Source organism: Brassica napus, chromosome A6 (genome assembly GCF_020379485.1).
Source record: "Brassica napus cultivar Da-Ae chromosome A6, Da-Ae, whole genome shotgun sequence".
Classification (NCBI taxonomy): Eukaryota; Viridiplantae; Streptophyta; class Magnoliopsida; order Brassicales; family Brassicaceae; genus Brassica; species Brassica napus.
The window spans coordinates 3,400,453-3,417,798 of record NC_063439.1 but is presented as its reverse complement, the minus strand read 5'-3'; the positions used below and the strand labels follow the sequence as shown (position 1 = coordinate 3,417,798).

Below are 17,346 nucleotides of genomic sequence, written 5' to 3'. Positions count from 1 at the left end.
TGAAATTACAAAAAAAAAACTATACATTAATAAATAAGTTTTAATATGTTTTATTATTAAGTGTGAAAATTCTAAAACATGTATTATTTTTAAACATATGGAGTATGTTTTATTTTGGCTATTATATATATATATATATGTAGTTAATGCTCACTGCATAAGTTGTAACTAACCTGAAGTAGTCTGTCTATTCATTAATCAATAAGCATTCTTATATTTAGAGGAAACATTACTTGCATCTTGTATTTTTTCTTTAGTTTACCCAAATGATAGGAGGTGAAAGTGAAACATATTCAGCTTTTGCTCTCAAATCACATCAATTTATTTCTACATATAGTGAGTAAAGTTTGAGCAACGTTTAATGGAATGCCATAATATATTGGGAGCTCTCATATTACATTTTAGTCCATAATCATAAAATGGATGACAGGTGTAATTAAAAGCTTTTCTATCATACACGAAAACGTGTGATCTTTGTATTTGAAGAAATTAGACATAATAATGAATCGAGAAAAATGTAGGACCTCCATAGTAAAGGTGGTTAATGGTATATTAAAGAGAAGAACCCACACGTAATTATCTCTGAGCATCCTCTAACAATGACCATCTTTCTTTTCACAAACAATTTATTAAAGACAAGTTTTTTTTCCTTCTTCTATTATGCAAACCTATTATCTTATTCATCCGTGCTATTTTGAGACAGGCGGACCCAGCCCTGACCACAAGTTGGTTAACCTTGGGCTTGGGCTTGGGCCTGGGCCGGAGCTATGATCAGAGAAGCTTCATTGATTAATAGAGAGAGTTTAGTCTAGTACAAGATGCAAGCAAAACCTACTATCTTATTCACCCGTTGCTATTTTGAGACAGAACCAGCCCTGACCACATGTTGGTTAAACTTGGGCTTGGGCCGGAGCTTTGATCAGTATATTTTGAGCCGATGATACATAATTGCCAACAAGATTAAATTTGCGAAAATCATTTTTGGTAATGAAAAGGAAAGAAATGTTTCTTTCTTTCTCGAATGGGAACTTTCGGCAGCCATTTTTCTAATCAGTAGCCGACTTTCCCGTCCCTCTCCGTCTCCACGTTCACTTTTCATTCTTTTCCCACCCATTTAATTATTATTCATTTGATTATTACCAACAAATTATTAAGAGAAAAAAAGTGAACATTAATTAACAATGTAATTTGTGTAATCTATTTCAACTTTTTTCCCCCTTGGTGTATGGTTTGGTCAATAAAATAGAGATATCATTCAATGTTTTAAGAAAGGAATAATTTTTTTCTGTTTATTTTAAATAATAAATTGTGAAGAAGACGACTACGTGCAGTCCTTGCTGGGTCTACTATGTATGGGGTTCACCTTTTCCCGAGTTAAAAAAAAAAAAGAGTAATATAAATGGTAATCAATGTTTTCTGGGGCAAGTCTCTCTCTCGGAAAACAGAGTAGAATTTGGATTTAATTACACTTTCGAAACTCTGTCATCAAAACCTTCGATCCCTTCCAATGATCCTACCTCATGATCAAAAGGTAGATTTTTATATTTTAAGAGAAAGACAGGCTTATATACATGTTTTTTTGTTCTGTATTCATATAAAGCTGTTTGGTCTCTTTAGATGCTAAGATTGATCTTCTGTAGTATCTTTTATGAGAACGTCTATTCTAATTTTGATCCCAAAAAAAATTGTAAGTTGAGCTGTCAATTAGATCTCTTTTCTTTTTGTGGCAAAACACTTGATTTAGATTTAATAGTTCAATTATATATATAAAAAAAATTAGTTTGTTTGAAAAGAAATTGATCACATCTCCATGTATGTTTTGGTTTCGTGTTTGGTCAACTTTCTCTGATATTCTTTTAAGCAATCTGCAAATATTTGTAGTCTAATTAAAATTGTTTTCATTTGCAGATTTGAATAAACCTGCCCTTGATTGATTGATTGATTCTTTATATGTTTGTACCATTACCAACAAGATGGCTATCTCTCCATCAAAACCCCAGACACGGAGTTTCACTAGAGCTTTGTCATTAGCCTTCAACGAGTGGCTACTCATCCTCATGCTCTTCATCAACTCCATCTTCTCCTACCTGATCACAAAGTTCGCAGACTACTCCGACCTCCAATCTCCATGTCTCATGTGCTCAAGTCTTGATCACATCCTCGGAAGGACGACAAAACATCTGAAGAAATCTCATTGGGACATGGTCTGCTCCAAACACAAAACAGAAATCTCCTCGTTGGTTTACTGTCACGCTCATGGCAAGCTCGTTGACGTCAGGGGAATGTGCGAGGCTTGTCTCTTCTCCTTTGCTACGACCAATAAGTCAAACGCTGAGACTTACAGATTGTTGGTTGGGAAGTTGGGTGAAGACTTTTCTTCCTTTGGAGGAGGATCCAAGAGTGATCCGAGAAGATACTGCACTTGTTGTAATCAGCTGTGGATGATGCCGCAACAAACCGGTTTTAATGATCAGGAGGTGGTGTTGGCTAAACCGGTGACGCTACCAAAGATTCGTGTGGTTGGTAACCTGAGAACAGGGAAACAATCTAATACACCAAAGAAAAGTGTCAGTTTCAATCATTTGCCTGATGTTGGATACACCGAGCTCAAGGTTCATTCAGATACTGAATCAGAAGCTGTGTTTTCAGAAGATGAAGGTGTAGTAGCGTTTAAGGAAAAGAATGATCATAAGTTTCAAAACGTGGATTTGGAGACTCCTCGAGTTATCACCTTGCCTTATGATATGGCTACCGATAAGCTGCTAGACCTTGACTTCCCTTCGCAAGAGATCGGTTTGAGAAGTTATGATTCCTTTTTTCCTGAAACGTCAGAGAAGGTGTTGAAGGAGAAAGAGATGAGTTCATTAGATAGTCTTTTCTTTTCTGATTCTGCAGCTGTTTTGAAGGAGAAAGAAGATTTGATTCACTTCCAAGATGTTTCTTTAACACCAGATGCTTCAATGGAGGAGACAGAGCTTGTTCCGGTTAATGTTGTGCCTGAAGAAACATCAAAGAAGGCGTTAAAGGAAGAAGAGGTCCCTTCATTAGATAGTATTTTCTTTTCATTACGCTCCACGGAGCCTTTTGCAGCTGTTTCCAAGGAGACAGAGTTTGTTAGCCTCAGAGATATTATTTCAACATCATCAGCTGCAGCTGAAGCTCTCTTAATGAGAGAGGCTGAGGGAGATTTGGTTCAACTCCTAGATATGTCATTAACACAAGATTCTAAGGAAAGACCTGCAGATGCCTCAGTGGAGGAGGCTGGGCTTATTTGCCTCAATGATGCTACTTCAACAACATCATCAGATGCTGCTGAAACTCCTGAAGATGATGTCTTAATGGGAGAGACTGTTTTAAAGGAGAAAGAAGAGCTGGTTCACCCACAAGACGTTTGTTTAGGTGAAGATTTTGAGGTAAATCCTGCAGATGCATTGATGGAGAAGACTCAGCTTGTTTGCCTCAATGATCTTACTTCAACATCATCAGATGCATCTGAAACTCCTGAAGATATCTTAAAGGGAAGTGAACAAATGCCTCTCCATGATACATCTCAACACGAGGTTCCTGAATCATTCACTACAAATGAAACCCCTGTCGAAACGTCAAAGGAGAGAGACACAAGCCAAGATGATATAGCCTCTCTGGAACCTGAGTATGTAGTTGTATCACCTTCAAAATCTGCACAATCCATGCCTGAAGATTCAACAGAAGACTGTAAGTTTTCTCTATCTTTAATGGGAATGTAATAATTCTTGGTCTCTGATGAAGTACAATGCATTTTCGTATCAGGTGTATCAGAAGACAAGGAAACAAAAGAGACCATGGCTTCTCAGACAGAAGCTGCTCCTGAGTCAGAATCTGCATCTTTCAACTCAATGTCGGTGGCAGCAGATACAAACCTTGGTTCAGGTGAGTTGCTGGATCTTGCTGATACATACAACTCCATCCCACACAACGAGGATAGCAATGAAGAAGCACACATAGAGCAATGGATGAAGAAAGATACCTCTAGAGTTAGCGAAGACCTTAAAACACTACTCACTCATATCTCAGCTTCTCGTGGGATAGAGCTTCTGTCTCCTAGAGGTATAAGCCCCAAGATATCTACCGATCAGGAGACAAAGGACTTAGATCTAGACATGCAGTTGCTAATCCAAAAGAGAATGCTGGAGAGGAACGAGAGCAACTTATCGTTAGAAGAAGTTTCCGTGAGTGAGATAGAAGGAGAAAGCGAGAGTGATCGGTTGAAAAGACAAGTTGATTACGACAGGAAGCTTCTGACTGGTTTGTATAAAGAGCTGGAGGAAGAGAGAAGCGCTTCAGCTGTTGCTACAAACCAAGCGATGGCTATGATCACGAGGCTGCAGGAAGAGAAGGCGTTGTTTCAGATGGAGGCCTTGCAGAACCTTAGGATGATGGAAGAGCAAGCTGAGTACGATATGGAGGCGATACAGAAACTGAACGATTTGCTTGTTGATAAAGAAAAGCTTATTCAAGATTTAGAAGCTGAGATTGAGTACTTCAGAGACCAGACCCCACAGAAGAGGAAGGTAGATGCTGCAGAGAATAGTGAGACAGTGAGCAACAAGATACAGAACTGTTTAACTGGGTTCAACGAAGAGAGACTATACATCACAAGTTGTTTGGAGGATCTTGAGAACAGGGTGGTTAAAAGAGATGTAAACGGTGAGGCTCGTGGTGATGATTTAGAAACACAAGAATCTGTTTCTGAGCTAGGTGAGAGAGTAGAGAAGCTGAAGGGGGACTTGTATTTTCTGGAACATGTTGTGAATTCTCTGGGGCATGGGGATGAAGGCGTGCAGTTTGTCAAGGAGATAGCTTCTCATTTGCAAACTCTGCGGAGTCTCAGCATGAAAAGACGTAATGATGCAGAGAGTTGATGCTACTGTCTACCTCTAAAACAAAACCTTCACAAAGGTATGTCTCTCTCTACTTCTCTGATTGCTGTGTTGTTTCAAGTTTCTTCATGTGTGGTTTTGTTTTATTTATGTCAGATAACTTGGTGGAGAAGATATTGCAGAGAAATACTAAAAGAAGATAAAGAGTGGTGAAAAAAGCTTAAGGAATCTGTACAGCATCTTCAAGATGGCCTTTTCTTCTTTCCTACACAATAACAATCTCAGTATTTTGCAATTTTTACAGGAATCATTCATATTTTTGGGGGTTGTTCATAATTTTCTTTTTGGATTTGTTTTGCATTTTCTATTGTTTTTCTTGTGCTGAAGTTCTCATTTAAACATTCTTTAAATAGATTGATAATTTTGTTTATAATGTCAAAAGTCATGCAACTTTGCTGCATTTTCCGCATATAGAAATATGGTTAAAACTCATATTCCTTTTGTTTGTAGTGTTTTAAAAATCGGTGTAGGCCGCGCTTAGTTGGCAAATCGAATCTAAAAATCAGTTTAGGTGTTCAAGAAATTGGTTTAGGTATCCGCCTAAACATAATCTTCTACAATACCTATATCTCCTACTGTGTTTTGAATATTGGTTTGTATGACTAAAAAGCTAAATAAAGAACTTCAAGATTGTAAAATAATAAGATATTATCATCTTTTCTGGATTAAAACTCTTATTTCTCGCCTAAAATAAGGAAGCACATTTGTATTTGACATTAGAAAAGAAGTTTGATAGAGGACAAATTTACTAAAGATAAATTAAAAAAGAAAAGAGTGAAGATGGAAAAGGAAGATAAACAAAAACCTAATATCTTTCTATGCTGAAAATAAAAGTTGGAGAATAATAACATGCATCTTTCTCATTTCTTCTTTTAGTTTGAAACTTCAATAAATGTACCCTTCTCTGTCACACCACTTCCTTTGCCTCAACCAAATTTTGCATAGTCTCATTCATGTCCCATTCTGTAAAAATCCATCTCTAAATGTCTGCTTAATTATGTTGTATCACAGAACATGCCACAGCTTGTGCCCAATGCCTCAGCCTTGTTTTAACCTGCTGGGGATTATCTCCTGAAAATTTACTTTTATAAATTAATATCATTCATTCCAACACTTGTTTAGAAAGTATAAAAAAACATGGGAAAAATAGTTACCTGGAGATAAAAGTTTCAATCCATCTGATGAGTCGCTTATAGGACTACCAAAAGAGGAGGAAGGGTCTCCAAGAGAAGTAAGTCGAGAGGACGAAGATCCACTGCTTCCTGGTGTTGATACCGGCGATATCTGACGTGTCACAGCGAAGTAAAGGTCTAACGCAGGCAACGTGGTCGTAAGCTGTTGACCTTGCTCCTCGTTAAAACCAAACCCTAACTCAATGGAACCTTTGAGCTCACTCAAGTCCTCGTCCGTTAAGTCAATATCACCTCCTTCGTTTATTTGTTTCCTCTGGAGGTGATGGAGCATCTGGCGACGGTGACGCTCCCATGCTATGTCTCTTTTGGTCTCCAGCATCGAGAGTTGCTTCGAGAGACGTTTCTTGGGCTTCTTCGGTGGTTCTAGTGGCATCTTTTGAAGCTCTTCGACTTCACTATCGTAGAGAGATGAACACGATGAGGTTGATACACTCAATGCTTCACCAACCCTCACCATTTTCTCGCTCTTTTTGTTATGATCTCTAACGTTTTGGTTAATTATGGCGCTGATACAAAATATCAATCTATAGAATGATTGATTTCAAAGGATTTTTGAAAATTAACCTCAGATATCTTTCTTCCTTATATATGCCTGGGGAGAAGATTTTCTTGTGAAAATTATATGGTAGAATAGTAGAAAGCAGAGGGTAATAAAAAGAGGTTTTGGTTGGAGTTTCTACCGCATGTTTTTTAATTAATTTGTTTTTTAAAAGTTGTGTTTCTGTTAAAATGCCTGGGCAGACACTGGAACAGTTTTGTTCTTGTGATGATTCAGTAACAAACTTGCATGGTTTTTGTTGGAATAACCAACCCTTTCTTGATTTAGGTTTGCACACTTCATTTTAAACGTTATGCTCTCTATATACACTTTATTGTTAGCCTACAAAAGAGTTAATATTTATGTATATTAATTGCTTTTATGTTTGATAAATATATATTACCATTTCATTTCTTAAAGAGTGTTATTCGACCATTTTAATTTTGTTTCACAAAAAGTATAGCTTTACATTTTCAATACAAATTTGTAAACAATATTTGAATTTTAACTTCACTACTCTAATGTATTAGTCGGAGACAAAAAATTTTGTTAATGCATTAATGATAAATAAAAATGATTTTCTCAAATAAATTCCTTAATTTATGCAAAAAAGTCAAAATGACCTTTCGTAATATATGCTTTACTAACTAAAACCTACACGTTTGGCATTTTTTATTTGCAAAATCAACGTGCTTAAATCTATTTTTTTGCAATAGGGTGGATTCTTTAAACAGTATAGATTTCATTTCAACTGATAAAAATGTTATCTTACCTATTATTCCACGCAATTCTCTATATATCATCAAACACGTACGAGAAAAATAAGAAGAAACTCACAAATCACAATTATAAAAAAAATGTAGTATAGAATAGAGTAATCTTTGACAAAAAAAAAATATATTACAAGAAATAGAGAATAGGAAAATTAGGAAGAATGGACTATCTGGGCTCAACTAATTGGGCTTAGTACTTGGGCTTCAAATTCACTCTGTATTGGGCTTGTTGCCCTTTATTACAACGACAAAAGAACACACACACTGCGGTCGCTTGAGGTTGCCCTTGTCAATTTTGTGAATCCCACAACCAAAATAGAGGAAAAAAAATTAAAAAAAAAAAACTTCAATCGTCGAGAGAAACGAAGGAAAATGCAGCATCAAGTAAAGAAACTCTCAAATTTTTAAGTTAAAAATTTTCTGATTCTCAATTGCTGTGTGTGAATGATAATGTGCAGGGAAAGAGTAGTGGATCTGAGATGGAGGTGACGTGGCAGGACCAGCAGAACATTAATACCTTCAGCCGCTTCAATAATCGATTCCATGAGCTCGAAGACGAAATCAAATTCGCCAAGGTACTCACTCCCTCCCTATCATCTAATCCTCCAAAACGTTTTGATTTCGATTTCATTTCTAGGTGTTTTCAACTTAGAGATTATGTCAAATCCATCTGTAATTAGGATTCAAATCTTTACAATCCAATACAAGTTAGTTTAGTTAGCTATTGTAATTGTGTTGACATATCAGAAACTCAGTTATGTCCTTTCATAGAACTCTGGTAGTTAAGATTCAGTGTCTGAAATTGCTTTCTTCCCTGTCTTTGGGTTGCGATGCGTTTTGTTAGACCATCTTCAATGGCACACTAAAATTTACTCTATATTTCACTTTAAAATAGAAAAATAGAGTAATTCTATTATAGAGTTGAATTTGCTCCAACAGTTCACTCTATGATAGACTTACTCTATTTTAGAGTGAAATATAGAATAAAATTATAGTGTTACTTTATTTTAATGTCAAATATAGAGAAAATTATAGTGTTCCATTGGAGATGCCCTTATATACAAACAGCGTTGTTTTCTGCATCTAGCTTGATCCCTTATGATATACGCAGGAAAAGTGTGATAATCTAGAAGATGCGGGGAACGAGCTGATCCTTGCTGATGAGGAGATGGTGCGGTTTCAAATAGGAGAAGTCTTTGCTCATCTGCCCAAGGACGAGGTGGAAACGAGGATTGAAGAGATGAAAGAGGCCACCTGCAAAACCCTTGAGAAGCTCGAGCAAGAGAAGCAATCACTCGTCTCACAAATGGCTGAGCTTAAGAAGGTGTTGTATGCTAAGTTCAAGGATTCTATCAACCTTGAAGAAGATTGAAAGGGGCTTTCAACCAACTTGCGTTTCTTTCTCCAATACTCTCTGTGTTACCGAGTGTCGAAACATATTGGTTTTTGTACAACGATATACATTTTCATTTGCATTATTAAATCTATCAATCACCAGAAATTTATTGAAATTTCATTCGACTTTTAGCCAAGAGTTTGCAATTCACCAATACAAAAGCCATTTTCAAATTCTATAACACCAAAATTTCCCAGAAGTCTTACACAAGTTCAAACCATATATAAAAAACACACACAAATACAAATACAAAGGAATCTTGGGGGATTTCAAAAACAAAGCCCAGCTTTCAAGCGAACCGCTAGAAATGTAACTAAACCGGTAACTCAAATTGGGGTATAACTTCCCGGTCCCCGGTTAACCGAACCGGCAGAGACTAATCCACCCTCGCGAGCAGATTCTTCATCAAGAAACAAATCACCGGTATTACGAACCGCGGCGTGAGCTCCGACGAAGAGCAAACCAACGATCAGCGAAACCAGCACGTTCTCGCCTACATCTGTATAAACCAACGCCAAAACCGTCACCACGCTAAGTAGCCCCAGCACGATCCGGTCATCGACTTCTCTCCCGGATACCACAATCGGATCGTTGCCGTCGCGGGAGAAGTAGAAGAGGATCCACCCGATGAAGACGACGATAAACGCCACCATAGAGATCGGGTGGTAAACGAGGCCGAGGAAAACGACGCCGAGGACGGCGAGCGCGTAGTTCGCACGGAAGTAAGAGAGGTTGTGCCTCAGGTTCGCCATGGCTTCGTTGTAACTGTGAGGGAGAGAGAGCGCGGACAGATCCAGAAGCATTCGCCATGGACGAAGCGTGGCGATCACTGATTGCGTCGTTTGTTTGGCGCGTGCACTCAACGTCCCGATTGTTGTGTTGGAAGAGGAGGAGGAAGAAGGTCCTCCGCCGTAACCGTACGGCGGAGGAGGAGGAGGCTTTTGATTCATTGGAGAGATCTGTTTGAGAGTCATCAACAAATGAACACGGACTTGCTATTTTAAAGTTATTGAATTTTCTTTTAGGACCTTGTAAGTTTAATTAATTACAAAAATAGCATTAAACAAATCGGAGTATAACATTTAAACCATCATCTCTTTGATTTGGTTTCGATTGGTTTGGGTCTAGGAGAAGAGACACCACCACCATTACCACTACCACCAAGTGCTGCAGCTGCTGACTCCACATGTGTGAGAAGATACTCGTATATCTTCTTCCGTAATCTATCAATCGTTTCCTTTGACACTTCTTGCAGCCCTTCGTCATCTTCTTTCGAACCAATCTCGTCTAACCAATCATTCACACTCTTCAGCTGAGACAGCATCCCAGCTATCTGTCCGTTATCAGACAGGTTCGAAGATGTCTCCACGACATCTGCGTCCAAGAACCTCTCTACGAATCCCAAGAACCAATCTTGAGATACCGTTTGCAGCTTCTCCGCTAGATCGTTTGCCTCGTTCAGACCATTCCCTTTCACCCAGTTTAGCGGTGGAGACTCTGAGCCTGCTGCTGCTAACGTGTTGGCCTTTTGGCTGCTACTGTTCTCCCTGTGTTTACGTATCATGCCTTGCGCCACGAGTTTGGAACCAATCGTTGGCCGGGTTTGGACGTTTCCACGGGGTTTATTGGTCGAGTTACTGCCGGGAGTCTCGAGTATGATCACGGGTTTGCTCTTGGATGCAGAAGATTTGGTTGGTTTGGTGGAGTAGACAGAGAAGGGTGATAAGTTAGTGACTAACGCAGCTTGGACCCAAGAGGCTGCTAGTTTCTGCTTTTCTGAAGCCATTTTTATAGCTTCCTCAGATTTGTTTTCTTCATTTTCTGGGGAAGAAGTTGAAGAAATTAATTTAGACAGTGATTCGGTTGTTATTTGAACGTTCTTCAGACCGGAATGAAGCTTCAAGAACTGCTCAACGACTGGCAATGGATCATCTTCCTTCGCCGCTGACATAAGATCATTGTACATACTACAAAATGAAGAAACAGAACACAGTTAGGAGACAATTAAGGCAGTGAAAACTAAGTTCAGAGATAAAAAACATATATGGATATTGTCCCTCAAACATCCAACGCTCGAATTAATGAATATCTTTTGTTAGAGATTTACGTACATGAGGCATTGAAGTAAGCTCTCGGAAGCAGAGGCTTCTTGCATGGCCTCTATTGCAACAACTTGAGCAGCATCTCTATGCCTCAAGACTTCCTGAAAATATTGATACCATTATCAGCAATGAGCTAATTAATAAGCTTGTCTACGATGCTAAAGACTACGATATAAGATACATATGGTATACTGAAAGGTTCTATAGGTTCAAGTAAAAGATAAACCATACAACAGCTAAAAAATATTTAGATCCTCTACAGTCCATATTTTACTTACAGAACTGGAATTTGGATGAAATAATGTATAAACTGGTCGATTTAAATAAGAAATTGTCCTAACTACTAGGAATGCTTTAAAGGCAAAGCACATATGATATGAGGATCCAAGAACATTTAAGCTCATACCTGTCCTAGCCTTGAAAGAGATGAAGGGAGTGCACCCCACTGGACAGTGGCAGATGCTAATCTTTTACTATTAACAGGGACTTTAACCAAATTCCCAGGCAACCCATTCTCTGTAGTAGATTTCTTGCCAACGGATGTAGATTTAGGCTTACTCGTTTTCTCTTTGGTATCAACTACTCCTGCTGTCTCGACTTTCTTGGTTGACTGAGTCTTACTCTGCTCCTTGGATGATTTTGCAAATACATTAGCCCTCTCCTGTTTGCTTGGCAACTTCTCACTAGATGTGCTCTTCCGTGGACCCTAGAAACCAAGATAACACAAACTAATATTCAGAAAACAGAAAATGGAGTAAATAACTAATAACATTTCATTAAGTTGCAGATAAAATCTTACAGTTAAGCTCCTAGAATCAGGGGTTGAGTCACGTTTAGCAAGCTTCAATCTCTCCCTATCAGAACTCCTAATATCCAAATTCCCTTCCCAGCTCTTCCTCAACGCCTTAGCTCCAAACTCAATCCCCTGCACGAAGTTCTTGATCATCGGAAGCTTCTTCCCAACGCTCGGACTCTCCACTCTAAGCGGAGACCTCCCTCTCTCCGACAACACCGTCTTCTTCACATGCTGCTGCTGATGCTGCTTAACACCATTCGCAAACTTCGCAAACGAAGTAGGCAGCGAGTAACAGCTCGTGGGAGAAGAAGGTATCGACTTCGAACCAGACGAAGAAGAAGTCTTCACCTTCACCTTCCCCAACGCTTCCTTCTTCACATCCAAAACCAAACTCGTCTTCGCAGACTTGGCTCGTACCAAAGCCTTCTTACTCTTCTCAGAAGCTTCATCCTTAGAAACACTAACACTCACTCTATTTCTCTCAACCTCACTAGTAACCGCCTTAGCCTTAGCCTTAGCATTCTTGTTATCATCACTAAGGAAGCCTAAGGCATCGGCAGCTACGATATCCTCGGGAGTGCCGAGACAAGGATGCCTACCGGGAACGGGCCTAACGCCGCGGAGGATCGGGACGGGGGAAGAGGATTCGACTCTGTCCACGTGGATGAACTGACCTAATTGGAGCTTATCGGAGAGAATCAAATCGTCGTGCTCGTCGGGGAGGGAGACGTAGGTGGCGTGTGAGGAGTCGGAGACTTTGAGGTAGAAGCCCTGGTTCGGGAACAGCTCGCCTCCGGCTAGAGCCGGGACGATGCTGATTACTTGTAAGAGGGAGGACCTGTGTTCTCCGGCGATTTTGACGTCGGTGTTCATGTGCTGGAGGAGCTTGAGGAGGACGCCGGGGACTAGATTCGCCATCACCGACGACGGATCTAGAGATTCCAGAAGGAGTCAGATCTCAGAGCGAGAGTCCCCAGGTGATTTACAATTTGCAAAGCTCTAAGAGACAAACTAATTAATATTAATGGTGAGAGGGGAGAAGGTATACAACAAAGCTCAAGAAATTAAATATTAAAAAATTAAAGAAACATATGAGTGAGTGAGTGAGAGAGAGAGAGAGAGAGAGAGAGAGAGAGAGAGAGAGAGAGGGAGAGAGTACAGGTAGGTTTTGAGAAGCAAGAGGAATGTGAAAATAATGTTGAGACGGTTGTCTTGTTGTTGTGTGCCCATTCTCTTTGGTTTTTAAGAATGAGAGTAATTAAAAGAAGCAAGTAGAGAGTCAGACTCAGATTCAGGAGATAGATAGGAGAAAAAGATGGATAGGTGTGAGATTCATTTTGTTGCCTTCTTGCTTATGTGGATCTTCTTATATATCCTCTTTTTTTTAAAGTCAATACACACTTTTATTTAACCATAAATTCGTTATTACATATTTCCCCAAGTTTATGGAATTCATAATCATAAATGTTTGTATCATGTTTCTATCATTACTCTCTCTAATGATATACACGGTCAAAATAAATTCAGCTTAGTAAATGTTAAAAATCCAATAATTGAAGTAGTTAAGTGGAAATATCTGCAGGTTAAGACCATCTCCAATGGTTCACTCTATTTTTTACTCTAAAATAGAGTGACTCTATAATAGAGTTGTGATATATTTCAATGGTACTCTATTTTAGAGTGAAAAATAGAGTGATGAACAAACAAAAAACAACTTACTCTATATATAGAGTAAACCCATTTTTTACTCTATTATAGAGTGGAAAATAGAGTACCATTGGAGCATTTTTACTCTAAACTCTATTTTAGAGTGAAAAATAGAGTGGGGTTGGAGATGCCCTAACATCAGTTAATGACTAATGTAAACGTGGTTCTTTAATTAACAATAATATAAAATGATGAAATTTTAAGAATTACAACTGCGTAAATAATTATATTCTTGTAAACTCTGTCAAAAAGTCAACTAATCTGCAGCAGATGTGGCTAACATTTGTAATGGTAACGAACCTCTGCATCAAGAGTTAACAACAACAACAGAAGTTAAAAATTTGATGTCAGCATGTGCGGTTATTTGCTATCGAGGAAATTTGAAGTAGTACAATGATGTCAAACTGCAACTGTTACGATCATACAGGGGAGATTAACTGAAGTAGGAGATGATGATGTTGATAATCATAACAAAGATGATGACACCATTACAACGAGTATCATCACCGCTATGCTGAGGTTAACCATTGTATCCACATTTTCAATCTTCTTCAGTTTCTCGTGGAGGTCTGCTCGCATTTCTGAGTATGGGCATTTTTGCTTCTGCAACAACAAAAATAACATGTGGATCTCAAGCCAGTAAGCGAATATGTCAATCATGCTCAACAGCCTAGCCCAGCTCAAACTCATGATTTGGTTATAAGAAGATTTCCTTTATGTAAGAAATTACTCCAAAGTTTGGATATTTTGCACAGCTCTACTTGTGATAAAATCAGAGAAGGGAGGAGTATAGACAATAACCTCAGTTTTCAACTCATCGTTTTGGTTGTGTGTATTCCGAAGATCTTCTTTAACATCTTGCTCGGAAAGCTGATTAAATGGCGTATCGGATTTGATCTTGCTATTGGAGATTCTATTCGAGAAGGCATGGTAAGCTGAATCAGTATGAACCGTCTCCATAACTGAACCGAAGAAATTCGTGACCGGTACCTAAATCCCATAATAAGTGAACTTGAAGAATGAGTAAATTAATCATCTCAACACATATGTAGTTCATCAAAACGAAAACTGAAAATCTATCCAGAAGGTGCAAGTTCTACATCTGAACATGTTATGATGAGCTTATGGACAAACCTACACTGTTCAGCCCCTATAGAACAAGCACCTTAAACTGAGGTTACTTAAGTCTTTATTGGTCACAAGAGAAGATAGTAATTTAAGCTTCCTCTTCAAAATTAAAACGAGACATTGTGAAATCGTTTCCTCACCTCTGACAGATGTGGCTGGTAAAGATCAGTTCGGTAGTAGGCAGTAGACATTAGCTGTCTCGGATCATAAGACCTAAACAAACTGCACAACAGGAGGTGAACGGATACTGTAGATCAGAGGGTTCAGCTTACAAAGGCGTATCAATTTTAAGAGGTAAGACATACAGAGAGAACCATTCTCGTTAAAATATTACAACTCATGCACAAGAAATGTTAGAAGAATGTTTGGTGACAAAAGTTACATAGTCATTGACTTATCGTACCTGTTGAGTGATGCATTGTCATAGATATTGAGCCTCTCAAAGAACGCAAGAGTGTAATAAGTAAACCGGTCCACGACCGATACACCAATCTGAAGCAAAAACAATATTACAAGTAGAGATCAATACAGTGATAAAAAGAGAAAATATACTTTCCCTTCATAAATAGTAAGAGGCACTTACATCCGAGTCTAGGTGATGAGAGTATGAGTTCTCTCCTTTAAGACTGCTACCAATGGCCAAAACACCAGGAGATTGAAGCTAAGAATGTTTAACAACGTAAGAGAAAAATCCAAATGATAGTTTAGATGTCGTCAATTTTCGTACACTATGAAACATAAGCCGGAGTAACTGCTAAGAACAAGCTCCCCGGATAAGCCGTAAAGATACGATGGATTACGGATATCAAAATCTCAACTCCAAAAGCAGAGCAAAACTAAACAAACTGTTGGTTTACGAGAAGGTTCTTTCTTCGAAACATAAAGACGAAACTAAAGTGAGACTAAGATGTACCTGGTTAAAGAGGGTGGCAGCTTGGCAAGTATCAACCATTATCAAAAGCTCCTTGAATCTGAAGTAGCCGAATAACGTCATACACCAGAAGTAAGATGAGACAACAATGACTAATAATTGTTCCACAAAGATAATATGGCCCATGGAAAAGCCACATTAAGAACACATGAAACATACCTACGCTTCTCTTTCATTTGTTTGACAGCATCAGCTAAATCGTGACTCTGAAGCTCTTCAGCATCTTGAAACTTGAGAAACTCATCACCACCATGGCCAGTCATGTAGAGTAGAATATGGCTACCTTCATCACTAAGAAGACGCTTCGACCTAGGAACAGCATTCTCATGACGCCCAGTCAAAACCCTCAAGAAATTCTCAACCGTCACCTCATAGCCACGATAATCCACCTGATTTAAAAAACGATATAGCAGTTCAATGATAATGTGCAGCTAACACACAACACCTACTACTACTCAAGAGAAAGAACATTCACTACCCTTTTGCAGCCAGCAAAGTTACCTCAACGTTATCACCGTAGAGGTTAATCTGGTGATTCTCATTGTTGAAGACTTGAGCAGGGTATTGATTTCTAGAGTTACATGCCATGTCATCAGCGAGCATTAGGATGATTCTCTCATCAGGTATGCCAAGTCTCTTTACAGTCCTGTAAACACCCAAGTAAATAGAAGAAATAGAATGTGTGAAAGAGTTAAAAAAAAAAGACTTGAGCTATCTCACCTGTAGAGGGAGAGTGTGTTTGCCATGTGGCGGTAGTTAAACCTGAGCAAGATAGCAAATCACAGCAACAGATCAGAGTTAGTTATAGTATTGTGAGAAGAATATTAATTAAATCCAATTTTGTGAGAGAGAATTTGACCAGAATCGAGAAGTGCAGACCAAGACGGCCCAATTGTTAGTGTGAATCGTCGTATCTCCGGAGGAGGAGGCGAACGAGTAGCATAGAAGCATTACGACGAGTGTAAGATTCTTCATTTTTTTTTTCTAAATAAGATCTGAAAACGGAATTGGGAATCGATAGTGAGTTTTTTTCGAATCTGACTCTCAGATGGCGAGGATCTGTCGAAAGAGAGAAGTCGGCGATGAAACCCCGGTCAGAAGCTCAGTTTCGCCGGCGGTGGTGACAGTGACGCGTGGACGGGAACGGAAAAGAAGACGATGGGGAAATTTAAAAGAAAAAAAAAAATTTAAATGATTTAGTCATGTGCTGTGTTATTGGATCATTATAATTTTCAAACTAATTTTCTTATTAATGATCAATACATTGCTAAGATCTTGTGTTATTTAATAATTTATAGTTGAACATCATATTTCTAATTTTTATTGTTAGCTAAGATTTACATAACTAGTTTTAAAATTCAGTGGTTTGATTTGAAATTGTTTTCCACTGTAGTGAACTAGATATTTTATACTTTTAGATTTTATTTGCCGAATAACAAAAAAGAAATGAAAAATTAAATTTTGAGAAAAAAAAATAGAGAGAGATAGGCTTACGGATCGGGTATCTGGATAATTTAAGGTATCTGGATCCTTATTTGGAGGATCCATAATTTTATCATCTTTATCCGGATCCGAAGTTTTTAGATATCCGGGTGCCGGATATCTTTCTAAAAATTGTAATATCCGGATCCAGATTTAGATCCTTAAAATAAATAAAAAATAATATTAATATATATATATATATATATATATAATATTAAAAATAATTTAAAAATAAAAATATATACAATGTTTTTAATTATTTCTATGTATAATATTACAAAATTTACATAAAATTTATATATACTATTATAAAAATGAAAATATATCAAATAAAATTAATTTTTATATATAGATATTACTATTTTTGAAATAGTTAGTAAT

At 38.1% G+C, this 17,346-nt stretch overlaps 6 protein-coding genes across 7 annotated transcripts; 2 read left to right on the top strand and 4 right to left on the bottom strand.

The window, feature by feature from the left end:
* The first annotated feature begins 1,275 nt into the window (after window positions 1–1,275).
* Window positions 1,276–5,319, top strand: LOC106346307 (myosin-binding protein 1). 2 transcript variants are annotated; one of them, XM_048782071.1, is made up of 5 exons: window positions 1,276–1,531; window positions 1,909–3,374; window positions 3,414–3,714; window positions 3,790–4,938; window positions 5,016–5,319. In XM_048782071.1, the coding sequence occupies exons 2-4, from the start codon at window positions 1,974–1,976 to the stop codon at window positions 4,899–4,901; spliced, it is 2,814 nt and encodes a 937-aa protein (XP_048638028.1). In that variant the 5' UTR covers window positions 1,276–1,531; window positions 1,909–1,973; the 3' UTR covers window positions 4,902–4,938; window positions 5,016–5,319. The 2 variants fall into 2 exon arrangements, with proteins under 2 accessions (XP_048638028.1, XP_013641047.2); XM_013785593.3 differs by having other exon boundaries at window positions 1,909–3,714.
* Window positions 5,320–5,498: 179 nt separating this feature from the next.
* On the bottom strand, window positions 5,499–7,062 carry BNAA06G05110D. Its single transcript, XM_048782072.1, has one exon. The coding sequence runs from the start codon at window positions 6,567–6,569 to the stop codon at window positions 6,018–6,020; it is 552 nt and encodes a 183-aa protein (XP_048638029.1). The 5' UTR covers window positions 6,570–7,062; the 3' UTR covers window positions 5,499–6,017.
* Window positions 7,063–7,658: 596 nt separating this feature from the next.
* On the top strand, window positions 7,659–8,934 carry LOC106349732 (probable prefoldin subunit 4). Its single transcript, XM_022720595.2, has 3 exons — window positions 7,659–7,807; window positions 7,882–7,998; window positions 8,535–8,934. The coding sequence occupies exons 1-3, from the start codon at window positions 7,796–7,798 to the stop codon at window positions 8,793–8,795; spliced, it is 390 nt and encodes a 129-aa protein (XP_022576316.2). The 5' UTR covers window positions 7,659–7,795; the 3' UTR covers window positions 8,796–8,934.
* LOC106346309 (PRA1 family protein E-like) lies at window positions 8,915–9,793 on the bottom strand. Its single transcript, XM_013785596.3, has one exon. It carries the CDS (start codon window positions 9,791–9,793, stop codon window positions 9,146–9,148), a length of 648 nt encoding a protein of 215 aa, XP_013641050.2. The 3' UTR covers window positions 8,915–9,145.
* A 5-nt stretch (window positions 9,794–9,798) lies between these two features.
* On the bottom strand, window positions 9,799–13,067 carry LOC106346308. The gene is made up of 5 exons (XM_022720594.2): window positions 12,866–13,067; window positions 11,721–12,835; window positions 11,328–11,627; window positions 10,931–11,022; window positions 9,799–10,786 (listed from the first exon to the last, which is right to left on the bottom strand). Exons 2-5 carry the CDS (start codon window positions 12,633–12,635, stop codon window positions 9,910–9,912), a joined length of 2,184 nt encoding a protein of 727 aa, XP_022576315.2. The 5' UTR covers window positions 12,636–12,835; window positions 12,866–13,067; the 3' UTR covers window positions 9,799–9,909.
* Window positions 13,068–13,570: 503 nt separating this feature from the next.
* LOC106346310 (putative GPI-anchor transamidase) lies at window positions 13,571–16,717 on the bottom strand. Its single transcript, XM_013785597.3, has 10 exons — window positions 16,343–16,717; window positions 16,204–16,245; window positions 15,985–16,129; window positions 15,643–15,872; window positions 15,466–15,523; window positions 15,136–15,213; window positions 14,956–15,044; window positions 14,693–14,774; window positions 14,226–14,414; window positions 13,571–14,027 (listed from the first exon to the last, which is right to left on the bottom strand). The coding sequence occupies exons 1-10, from the start codon at window positions 16,456–16,458 to the stop codon at window positions 13,890–13,892; spliced, it is 1,167 nt and encodes a 388-aa protein (XP_013641051.2). The 5' UTR covers window positions 16,459–16,717; the 3' UTR covers window positions 13,571–13,889.
* Window positions 16,718–17,346: the final 629 nt, after the last annotated feature.